We start from the raw sequence: 12,192 nt of genomic DNA, 5'->3' as shown, positions 1-12,192 counted from the left end.
AAATCAGTGCAACAGTCCCATACGAATTATGCTTTGTGTGCAACTCTAATGTAAACACATTTTTGTTTTCAACTGCTTCACGGCACTACAAGAGAAAGTAAACCATATCATAGAAAATTTTTCTTGCTTTTATGAAGTGAAAGAGATGAAAATGGTATGTAACGTGCTAAAAAGATGCTTTTGGCAAGTTTACATATAGAGTTTCAAAATGTACCAACCCTGTTAATTTGGTCAATATGTAGAAACCAAAAACAGTCTGTTCTGAACTGGCTGTTCAAGTCAACATATACCAGTTTAGTTTCATTCGGAAAAGGATGACATTAGGATCACATATATGATCTTTTTAAAGGCCCAAAAAACAGAACATGGCCCCTTTAAGGCACTGCAACTTGTGACATGATCAGTGGGAAATTCTGGCAAACTGCTTGATGTTTATTACATCATGAAAGTAAAACTCGTTCCTAAATCACCACTCCTGCTCTGACTGTGTGACCACATGCTTTTAGCTTCTTCCTTACTCATCTCGAAAGCTCACCTTGCTCGTCATTGAGGCCCAGCTGTCCAGCGCTGTTCCTGCCCCATCCGAACACGGCTCCAGAGAGAGAAAGGGCGAAGCTGTGGTCTCCCCCAGCGCTGATCTGAGCCAGCGGGATCCCACACAGAGATTTGAGGGGCTGAGGAGACAGAGAGCTAGGCTCACCCTTCCCCAAACCCAGCTGACCACTGGAGTTCTGACCCCATGTGAACAACTGACCATCTGAGAAAGGAACCAACATCCCACATTAGTGCCAGTTCATTGTTCACATTAAAGAGATTTATGCACTATTTGAAAACACCAGCTGCCTTTTACATTGTGAGAACAAAGTGCCTACAGGAATGGTCCAAAATTACTTGAAATAAGGTTTCAGTAGATTAATACACACTAAAACTGAGAACTTATTTTCCTTCTCCTATCGAGTAACCTTTACAGAGATATGAAGTTGTTATGACAGCAATGACACCGATCAATAGAGTGCATGTAAAGGCCAGCACCCTGTAGACTGTGCAGATTTATCTGCTCCATCAAATCACAGCTTACTGATCTGGATAAAAGAGTCTGATTACCAGCTGGTGAATTCAGCTCAGATGTGTACAAAACAAAGCAAAAGTGCGAAGCCATTTAGCACAGGCTTTAGAACCAGAGTTAGATGGAAATTTAATCAAAAGTGAAACAAAATTGAAGTGTTGTTGTCTCACCTTTAGAAAGTGCTATGCAGTGCTGGTTTCCACACATGACTTGAGAGATTCGATGCTCACACAGTTTTTTTATTAACCTTCACATATGAAAAGAAAAACAAAGCTGTTAAGCTGTCAGAAGAGGGTTTTCCATCCCACCTCCTTGATGTGTTTTTTTTTTTATGTGCATCAAAAACCTAGATGGAAAAGGCAGAAATTCAAAGAATATTGCTAAATATCACGAAAATATTTTCTACACTTGAATGAGGTGGAAAATGTTGTTCAAACTGTTTGTTCACAATGTTAAAAGTGCAAAAATACACCTTATCCCTCAACAATAAGGCTGTTTTAAGAAGGGTTCTTACAAGAAGACAAGATCCCACCCATACACCTCCATCAAAGTTTATAAACTATGTTAAAACTTGGAGATATTAGTCTGGTGTTCAAAAAAAAAAAAAACACACACACAACATAAACATTAGAAAAACATAAAACTCCTACCCTGATTTCTTATGCAGGGCTTTTATCAAGCACACGGCAACAGATTTTTTGATTTTTGATTTTTGAAAAGTGCAGAAACAATAGGCCTCATTCTCCACATTTTTCCTTAAATTTGTTCTTGAGAAAGGTCCCAAGAAAAAGTCTATGACAGATTCATGCTGTGCTCTTGAGCGTGTGTAGATTCTGTTCTTACCTAAGAACAAATCCCAAATAAGAATACATTGGTTAATGTCAGAATCTTCACAAAAACTGTGTAAGTGGGTTTTTCTTCTTAAGAATGATCGGTGAATGAGGCCCAATAGAAGACATACATAAACTAATCTTAGTTCAAGATAAGCTGGTGTTCTCTCTCTAACTCATGCCTGACAGTCGTGCTGCTTGCTGAACTCAGTTTTACAGATCACACAGGAAATCATTTTTTAGATGTTGAAGAAGTTTTTTTATTTATTGATTACATTTTTTTTGGTTCGTGCAAGACCCTGTACTTTCCAGCTATCTTTATTTCCCTCTTTCAGTTATGTGATGTAAATGAAAAGCGCATCAAGCCCACTAATTGATAACTTGATTCACTGCCAACATTTTTTATGATCAACGTTATCAAAAATGTTGACTAGTTGTTGCAGACCTACTTCCATCAGGCTGGAAATACAGCACATTACCATGTCAAAAAGTTTTATTTTGCAAAACATATATCAGTCATATCAGTCCTTAGCTGAATGCTCCCCAACTGAAATGACATTATATCAAGATACATTTTCACGTTACATCATATGCATGTTGATATTTTGACACAATGCACTAGTAGTGCCACTTTTAAAAAACAGCCATCAAAAACTCTGGGTACAATGATTTTTAGACAACCTTTCACATTGTGCGCTGCACTAAATCCAACAAAACACGACTAATTACATTTTGTCTTATTGAAATATGCGGTTGTTCAAGGTTCTTTAGGTATGGATGATATACATTATATGCTTGGAAAAGCATATTATCATGACAATAAAATGTATCATGACGATGACACAATATTGTCATAATGCCCACCTCTCCCACGAGCTTAAATACACATCCAAAGATACATGCACCCATACAGTGCAAACGTGGCAATTTTCGCAAAAAATGTCAATAAGTGAGACACTCAAAAAGCTGGGATACAAAGGACAAAAAAGAAATATTTTTTAAACAAGCGACCATTACAATCTACAGAAAAACAAAAAAATTCATGATGAAGATCATATGATCATTGTATAACATTCATAGCAATTATTATAATCATTTGCATGTCAGTGAAATTGTTATTTAAAGTTGCAAACTGTTGAGTGATCTGATTTTGGCCTGAAGCATCCAAAAGGGAAGCTATACAGATTGAACACAGAGGTGCCATTCACACTTGGCATAAACACATGTCCTGGGTGATTCATTCATAAGTGGACAGTACAGGTGTGAAGGGGTACAATGCGTCTTAGAGACACAGCGTGGTCCAATCCTTCAAACCACCTTAGAGGTGATCAGGAACGCATATGACTACAAAACATTTAGAGTGGGAACACTAAAGCGTATTGATGCATCTTTGACAGTGGCAAAGGATCGACTTAAATCACCTGCGTCATCACAGCAGAGACAAAATCCACTGCGTAGCTTCACTTGTCACCTCCTCCATTGTTTGTTTACAAGTCACATTAGCAGTTCATGTGGTCTTAACGTTTATACCCGCCCTTTCATTTACACGAACATGGACTTGCAGTACATTTTTGTCGAACAACAAACACAGCAAGAGATAAATGTTGTAAGTGTGGGTGGTTCACTTCCTCCAGTCATAAAATCCGATCACTGGAGACGTATTCGAGACACATGGAAGCGGGAGGTATGAGCAGCAACACGTCTCACTGTTCACTTACAATCAGATCACTCGAGATGGATGTTAATACAAAGTGTAAAAAAGGCCAAAGTAGCTAAAAGTGACTTCCAAACAACTTTGAAGAGCATCAGACTTCGTGTACAGTTATCTTTTAGAACTGAGTTTTACCCTGCAAAGATCTCGCATCTATTCTTACTTAGTCCCCTCACAAACTTGTTTCTTATCATGCCCAGCTGTTGTTTTAACGTTGCTCATGATATAACAATACACTGTGGGATAAAGGCCTTTCAGTCCTTGAAGTAAGGTAAAATGAGTGGAAACAGATGCTCACACATCTGTGCAGTTTCATTATAAATAAGAAAACAGATGAAGCAAACAAACAGTATCAGAGAGAGTGAGTGGTTTTTACCTGGGCACTCGGACAGCCTCCTCCACTGTCCCTAGACCAAGCTGACCCCCATCTCCGGTACCCCAGGCGAACACCTGGCCCTGCTCATTTACTGCCAGAGAGTGGGCCTCTCCACATGCCACGCTTGCAATCTTCTGCGCATCCAACGCCACCACCAATTCTGAGGATGTACATGCACACACAAAGACGTGAGGAGGCTCCATTTGCGATACATAAATTTGAATTTATGATCTGAAAGCAAAGTAGCTTCACACAAGTACAAAGGCTTTGCACAGGCTGCATGAGATAAACATACAAAACCTCAATATTTACATTCACTGACCACTTTATGGGAAACCCCTTCCTTATAGCTGTTCATGACTATAGACTGAAGCCCCTCTGTTGATGATTTTTGCATTAGGGAGGTTGACTTCCCGCAGCTAGGTTGACAATGGGTTACAGATGGGCTACAGTCTGTAACTGTATAAGTATATAGCTGACCTATAAGGTAAGTGTTTCTATTTAAGTGGCCAGCAAGGAGGAAGTACAAAGTAGGTGTTTCTTGTAAAGTGGCCAGTGAGTGGACAAGATAAGTGCTTCTAAAAAAAGTGGATGGCGAGTATTTAACATATATTATGAAAATTACAAATAACTAAGCGTTACATGATTATTACTTTCTAACAAACCGCTGACCATGTAGTCTATTAAATAACTGAAAACATTGCATGGCCCAGTCTCATGTTTCTCTATGTTCCCAAAAAGTGACATTCTGTTTTTAAAATAATGACTGACGCAAACGTATAGCCCATTTTTCCCCTAACATAATGGAAATATTCAGTGTGCAGGCTCCAGAGGTATTAAGCACAAGGAAGCCTTCTTGATTCTAAAAGCCTGATGTTTCTGGTTTAGCAGGACAGACTAAGTTTACATCTTTTCACACCTAAATACAACTGCAAAAGTGTGCCAGTTTAGTGTAAATCAAGCGGCACAAATGGCAGCACCTCAAAGCCTGATTTGAACCAGCTGGTGCCAAGAGCAGCCGGAGAATTCCAACCTTCATTCTGGTCATTTTCATTTAGGCTTTTACTGAAGAGAAAGTAAAACCTAAGCTTTGTCTGTTCTCAAAAATTCCAGCATTGCAGAACCAAAAGCAGTGTCCTCCAGAAAGGAGCTTTTTACACTTGCTTCTGAATTATGAAGCACCTGAACTATCTTTTGCTAGCAACCAAGACAAAAAAAAAATCACTGAGAAGCGGCTGGTGGTAAAAGCATCTGCGTGAGGTACATTTTGTACTGAGGCTGAGAACGAGGGCACCTACTGCTATGGCGAAGAGACTGAGCTCAACCTCATGCATGCATTTCCTTTAATGTCCTCCTTTATTATGCATGTTGAGGTGCAACACAGCCGTTTAAGATGCAGTAGTTCGAGACTTAAAAGCTATCAATCATTGCAAGCTGACTCATTTACTAAACATCAGAGCCATAATAATGATAATCTTTATTTATATATAATAAAATCTCAAAGTTCTTTGGATACTGTGATAAATAATGGAGAGATAAAATGTCAAAAAATATTATAAACTGATGTGCAAATTTGAAATATTAGGCCTACCACTGATGTTCATCAGTATTTTTTCCTTGCTTTTGCACATGCAGACACATGCATGTATACACACATGCACAGAATGAGAGTACCTCATTGGCTGCAGCAGCCTCATCAGCATGGTCATGTGCAAGAGAGCGTGCTGCTGTGAAAAGTGGCTTTACAACCCGGATTACAGACCTACATGCCAAACATCACACAGATACAAATGTGATTGAAGCCACAGGTTCAGTGCCACATAAGGGCACTCAATTTCCCTTATTCAAGAGGAAATCCGGCAGTCATATAAATCAGCGACAGAGCAGAGATTAGCCTGTATCTGAACCACGCATTCTTCTCCCACAATCTAAGCTTCGCTGTATCACTGGGAGGTTTGCAAGTTTAATCCTCAGCATTGTCACAGTGATCTATAGCCACGATTCCAGGAGAGAGAAATTGGCCTCTGGCTTTCTGGGTGGATAGGATGGCTGCCCAACTCAAACGCATCACTAAACAAGATGCAAGCTAACACGGACGTCTGTTAGGTGACAAAACAGAACTGGCAGTTTTCCACTAAGGCTGTCTTTTCATGGTGAAGCTTTCGTGCAACGTTAAATGCTTGAAACTCAAATAAAACAAGTTTACCAATAAACAGCCAAAACAATGATGATGTCAAACGACACTTTGAAATGACTGATTTCATATGATCAATAGACAAGAAAATAAAACAGAAGATGGTCCATTGGCCGGTTGAAAAGGAGACTGGCCAATTAATTCAAGGTTGATAGTTTTTCAATTTGTCAGTTTCCTGAGCTATGACAACAAACATGAGCTTCTTAAAGCTAACTTTCCTGTAACTAGCTGTGTTAATTAGCCAGCTAACTGGAACAGCTGCTTACATGGTTGCTTGTGCCAGCATTTATTCTTCTTTGCTATCCTGCTGTTAGCGTGATTTATTTGGTTAGATTCACTTTCTCCTCTCTTGACGTTCCCTAAGAGACCCTAAAAACCCAAGAGTGTATATATATATATATATATATATATATATAAGGGAGAGAGAGAGAGAGAGAGATGGATGGATAGACAGATAGACAGATAATTACACCTTGTGGGTGGCTTTATTGCAAGAACAATATGGCTAACTAGTGGAGTCAGTAATTTGGCTAACTAGTAGAGTCAAGGGTTGCACAGAAATTATGTTGCATGCAACTGACAACATGTAAGTAGGTGCATCCAAGTGTAAAGACAGCCTAAGCTTTTGAGCTGACCAATGATGAATGAGTTGACTGAGTTTGAAAAGACGCAGTGGCACATCACGTGTGTCTAGCCCGCACCCTCCCAGATTGGTAGCATCCTGCGATGAGGTGAGACTGGCCATGATTAAATTGGGGGGCGGGGATTAAAGGGGGAAAATTGGAGGAAAAACTGTGCTAACTGAGCTTTAGAGAAGCAGTTCCTCACCTGGCTTTGCTCCTGGCTTCTCATGGCCTAACTGACCACGGCTGTTGGAGCCGCACGTGTACACGCTCCCATCATGTAGCAGGAAGAGTGAGTGCTGTCCTCCACAGGCCACCTCTTTCAGCCCCTTCCCGTTCAACATACGGCAGCTCCGTGGCTCAAACACAGCACTCTCGGAGTCACCAAGGCCCAGCTGACCCCAGGCCGAACTGCCCCAGCACAGCATTACCACTCAGAGACAGAGAGAGAGCACAAGAGACGGAGATGGAGAGAGGGAGATGGACGGACACAAAGGAGGGAGATGGAGGGTGGGAGTGCCCTAGGCTGAGCAGCCCTGCCTTCTCCCCTTCATGGGAATGACAAATCTGAAAGGAAAATGAACATAAAGCCTGGCATTACACAACAGCGAGTGGACTGAAAGAAAGACAGAGCAAGCTGGAGCAGTGCTGTGTGACTTTACTTCTTATAGCTAGCTGAAGAGCCATAGTGGTTGTTGTGTGACATGGTGCCACAAAGTGTTACACAGTTCTCGCAAGAGGTTTCATGTCCACTCCTCCAAAGTTGCACAGCACTATAGCTACAATACCATTCTTCCTCATTATACGTCAGTGTACCATCAAAATGATTCTGAAGCTGTTATTCCAAGATAAAACTGTTAAACAATGTTGCTTTAAATCTTGGGCACCCCTGGTGAAATGACATATTGTTGAAAGTAAAAAAATAAGTTAACACATCCTCTACAATTTAAATTTAACATAGTGTAAAAAACTAAAAACATTAAACGTGGCCTGTGCAAAAGTTATGGCATATTTTAGTTTCCGATATAATAAAAATTAAACAATCCTGCATCTCAAATAAACAAAAAATGTTTATTTATTTTCACTTAGAAAATCAAAAAACTTGTAATTTGACAGGGACAGTGTTCACGACTGTACGTTGCATTCCATGTGCATGCTATCAACATCAGTGCTTCTTTATCAGTCCATAGTCCATTGCGGTCAGTAAATATACCTACTTCCAAAACCCATATCTGGTTTAAGCCACACACACTTTGGGTTTGTCATTTTAAATAGCATTATTCAGGAATCAGTACAGACATCTAGGTATTGGTTTTGAATTTGGAAATTTCTGAACACTACCCAGCCCTATACACAACAATATTGATTTTGAGTTTTTGCAGTATATAAAATAACATTAAGACATTAACTGCATTGTGTCATTGCCTGGACCCTTTGGAATGTTTTAAAAGAAGTTTTCAAAATACATCAACTATATAACTGTAAGTTTCCCTTCTAGAAATGTGCAGGTTTATACAATACTGCTGTAGCATACAGTGCCACTATACGCTAAGAACGGGTCATTATCTCTATGAATACGAAGGTTAACTTCAGCAAGTGTCATGATATATTTGGAAAATATAGGGATACAGAATTATATCAAAGTGAGAGAGAAAAAAGGCCCCACTTTATTCCCGTGGCTTCTCACCACTCTGGATAGCATAAGACTGTCAGCCAGTGCGGGGAACCAGGGTTTTGCCGTGTTGTGGAGATAAGGAAGCTGCGAGGTTAAATAAAACGCCAGCTTCTCTAATCTCTCCCTAAGATGCTAGCAACAAACACTACTGCCTCCTACTCACAATCCTCTCAGCCAGCTCTGACCACTGAGGCCAAGAGTGGGCGTATATGCTCAGGTGAGTTGTAAGGTAATTGCTAGCAGCCTCACAGCTGGCTAAGTGACCTTTTTAGAGACCACAGTCCCACAGTGACATGCTAAAATGTAACATCAGCTTTGGCATTAGTTAATAGGTCTGCAAGATATAGACAAAATACCAGCGTGCCAATTACACTGCGGCATAGTGCACTACACACTGGAGCTTCAATAATGTGAGAATTTACTTTTGATGGATTACACGAATACCCCAGTTCAACAAAACACCCACAGAAGCACTCATCTAGATGCCCACAACACACTTGAGAGAAACCTCCTTAAAGCAGAAAAAAAGGATCATACTTCAGGTCAGGTTTCAGGCCAGAAACTTGCAGGCTGGCTTTGTTCTTGCTATGCTTTGGTCGCTCTTGCTATAGATTGAATTAATGGCAGTTAAACAGTCCCTAAATTGCCTATAATAGTTTTTATTATTATGCTGTAAAGTTTGGTTATACTAAATTGTCTTTTGCATTTAAAAATGTTGATACAGCTACCAATCCAAGTCATTTAAACCTACTTTCATGTTTTACATGGGAGGATGTTCAGTACATGGAAGGCTACAGTATCTGTTTAGGAGTCGGTGTTATTACTTGTTTTAATTAATTGTTAGAACTGTAGTTAAACCTTTCATTTGAAAAATTAAAATTGAAGTGAACTTGATAGTGTGCTACAGCATTTTTTTCTGTTATGAAAATGAGTCACTTGGATTAATCTATCATTCATAAATTAATCTAAATCAAGCTAAACAGTAAGATACTTGCCAGTTACTAGTCTGCTGACTTCCAGTAAAGAACAGTGCAGGGTTTCCACCAGTCCTGTTGTCCATTCATGCAGTACAGTTTAGTCTTTTCCTTTTCTATCCACACCTCACTCAGCTCCAGAAGGACTTGATCATTAACTAATGATGTGACAGAGAAAGCTCAAAACTGTGCAGTGTCGTTTGCCTGCACGACTGAAGCTGTAAATGCTGGCGTGCAAGCAGACGTTTCTCACGCCGCTGCCATGACAGATTTTTACATCTCTTTGCAAATAAGTAGCTGTCACTGTTTTATTAGTCATCAGCAGGTTCTGGCATTTGAAATATTGCTTGAATAGTCACGACGCTGAAACGCTGTAGCTTCTCTTTAACCCTAATCAGGAGCCCTCTGTCTTCAGCTGTATTGCCTTTAAAAAGTGTGTTTATTCTGCAGTGTTGGCAGTTGCCGTAAACGATCATCACAATCTTTCCATCTGCAGACAGAACACCTAGAATCAAGTTGTGTAACAATACAGAATTTCAGGTTTCACATGATTTGTGATTCTTAGGTCAAAGATATAATTCAATTTATGACATTATACACTCCAACAATATCTTTATTCTATACTGCACTTCAACTACACGGTACCCAGATTGGCTTGGCCCAGATAAACACATAATTTAATTAAAGTAGCCTGTCTTTGGTTAAACAAGCTCTTATAAAACAGTGCAACAGAAAAATAGGACGCACCCAGAAGCCTATTTTGTGTCACTGACAGTGGTCACCACGAAAAAGGGTTGTATGAGAGACCCTCAGGGGAGAGCAAGAGGCATATCAGCGATACAGTTTTACACTTTGACACACTGTTCCAAATGTTCCCCTTTCAAATTTATCGATACTGTATCTAAATCAACAAATGATCTTAAAGCACCTGCTTATGTCTAAGAATGTCTCTCTGTTTATTTCCCAGCATTTAATCTTAGATCTGCAGACACTGGCCATCTGAAAATATGTTCCATAAAATACAGAAAACGTAGAGAGACTCTTTCTCGTTGAATTCAGTTCTAGGTCTATTTTGGTTTGTTCTGTTTTCAATTTGACGTGTCTGCCTTTTATAAATACTCATAATCAGGAAGGACTTTATTTGCCTAATGTTGCAACAAACACCAAACTGTGAAGTTGGACCTAAGAAGGAATTTAACCAGCTACTCAGTTTACATTAAAAATCAGGATTCATTGCGTTTTTCACCCAATGCACATTAATGTAGCTACGTCTGTAAAACGACGAGGCTTAAGTCAGCTTCTTATTCGAATTTTCTCGTTCTGTAACTGCCGCATCATTTAAGGTGGAACGGGAAAATGCCAACAACAGAACAGTGTTAAATCCAAATGAATGTATTTACTTAACTGACTTGTACGCCTTATTATTATTTCAGCACCAGCTAAGACAGACTAACGTTCGATACATACGAAAAACGGTGCTTCGCCAAAGTTATTTTTTGTTAACGTTAAGTTACTTATTATTATTTATTTTGTCTTAATCCTCGTTGCCACTGCTTATTGTCAAAATCTAAAAAAAGTCTGTTATTTCAAGCGTAGACCAGAAAGCAAAACTAAAGACAGTCATTAACGTTAGCTAGCTAGCAAGCAAGCTAACATAGGCTAGTTACCATTTAGCTTAGCCACTAGCGACGTAACCAACAGTGTCCACTAACGACACTTTTATCAACATGTTCAGTTCAGACTTTGAACATTAAGAGATTTATGAAGAACCTAAATATCATGTGAGTGTTGTTACATAGCGTTATTTAAGGTACGCAATAAAACTGCTTGTTTATTAGGTGCTGGCGTTAGCTTAGCTAACAGAGGACCTTACTTTAACGCAGAGTGCTAACAGGCTAATCGGCTAACAGCTGCTTTTTTTTGCAAACTCATCCGTAATAAACTCGTCCAGAGGGGTTAAGGCGAATAAAGGGGCAGAAGTCGGTCGGCCGGTAGATCGGACACCCTCATACCTTGTGCGGGTCATAATCCTTCTCCTCTTTTCTCCTCCTTTCGCTATTTTCTCTTTTCGCTGTGCTGTTTTGCCCACAATAAGGAGGAAGTTCAGCTTCAGATTATTGGTGGGCGTCACCGACCACGTGCTTATGTTGTGCAGAGCGCAACCGACCAATCACTGCGCCGTGTGGGTGGGATTTGCCCGCATAATTTTGCATATTTTAATTCATTCTTTATGAAGATTATGATTATTAATGAAACACTTTCAACATTGACATTTATCATTCATCAATGCTTTTGTTATCTTATCATTTAAAACCCGTTTCACATTTCTCATGAAACATTTCAAGCATTTTCACTTCACATGCATACATTTTGAACGTTTTGATGCATGATTTATTGTTGTTATTGTTAAAACATATTTAATGTCTGCTGCAAAACACATGAGGAATAAGACTAGCTGCATTAGCCCTTTTCATCTTTGAAAACGATATTTTATTTATCTTTTTTCCATGCATTATTTACATGAACTTGTGCTTTTAATTATTATTAAACATTCATGTTATGATTAAAAAGTAAACAGGATGCTCACAGCATCGGTTCAAGAAACAGAATGCATGCATAGTTACATTAGATCTAATGCATGTTTGCTGGAGACCTAAAATGTGAGGTTCCTGTCTCAGCGAGGGGAAAATAAATCATATCACACTTATCAAAATAACCTTCAATGCAGAGCATTACATCCACT

General features: G+C 39.4%; 1 protein-coding gene across 6 annotated transcripts in view; it reads right to left on the bottom strand.

Moving 5' to 3' along the window:
* Positions 1–11,566, bottom strand: part of herc3 (HECT and RLD domain containing E3 ubiquitin protein ligase 3) — a 43,365-nt gene extending 31,799 nt beyond the window's left edge. For 4 of the 6 annotated variants that reach the window (XR_005007448.1, XM_036574987.1, XM_036574982.1 and 1 more), the window contains exons 1-5: positions 11,462–11,566; positions 7,006–7,367; positions 3,984–4,143; positions 1,237–1,313; positions 536–757 (exon numbers count right to left, since the gene is read on the bottom strand). Coding sequence is in view for 5 of the 6 variants with exons in the window: in XM_036574987.1 (XP_036430880.1) it covers positions 536–757; positions 1,237–1,313; positions 3,984–4,143; positions 7,006–7,228 (682 nt within the window). In the remaining variant the exon portion in view is untranslated. Of the gene's footprint in view, positions 1–535; positions 758–1,236; positions 1,314–3,983; positions 4,144–7,005; positions 7,368–9,470; positions 9,955–11,461 lie in introns of all 6 variants that reach the window. The other 2 variants (XM_036574984.1, XM_036574983.1) reach the window with 2 other exon arrangements.
* Positions 11,567–12,192: the final 626 nt, after the last annotated feature.

Source organism: Colossoma macropomum, unplaced genomic scaffold (genome assembly GCF_904425465.1).
Source record: "Colossoma macropomum unplaced genomic scaffold, Colossoma_macropomum, whole genome shotgun sequence".
Taxonomy (NCBI): domain Eukaryota; kingdom Metazoa; phylum Chordata; class Actinopteri; order Characiformes; family Serrasalmidae; genus Colossoma; species Colossoma macropomum.
The sequence above is the reverse complement of the archived record's forward strand: the minus strand, read 5'-3'. Positions and strand labels throughout refer to the sequence as shown.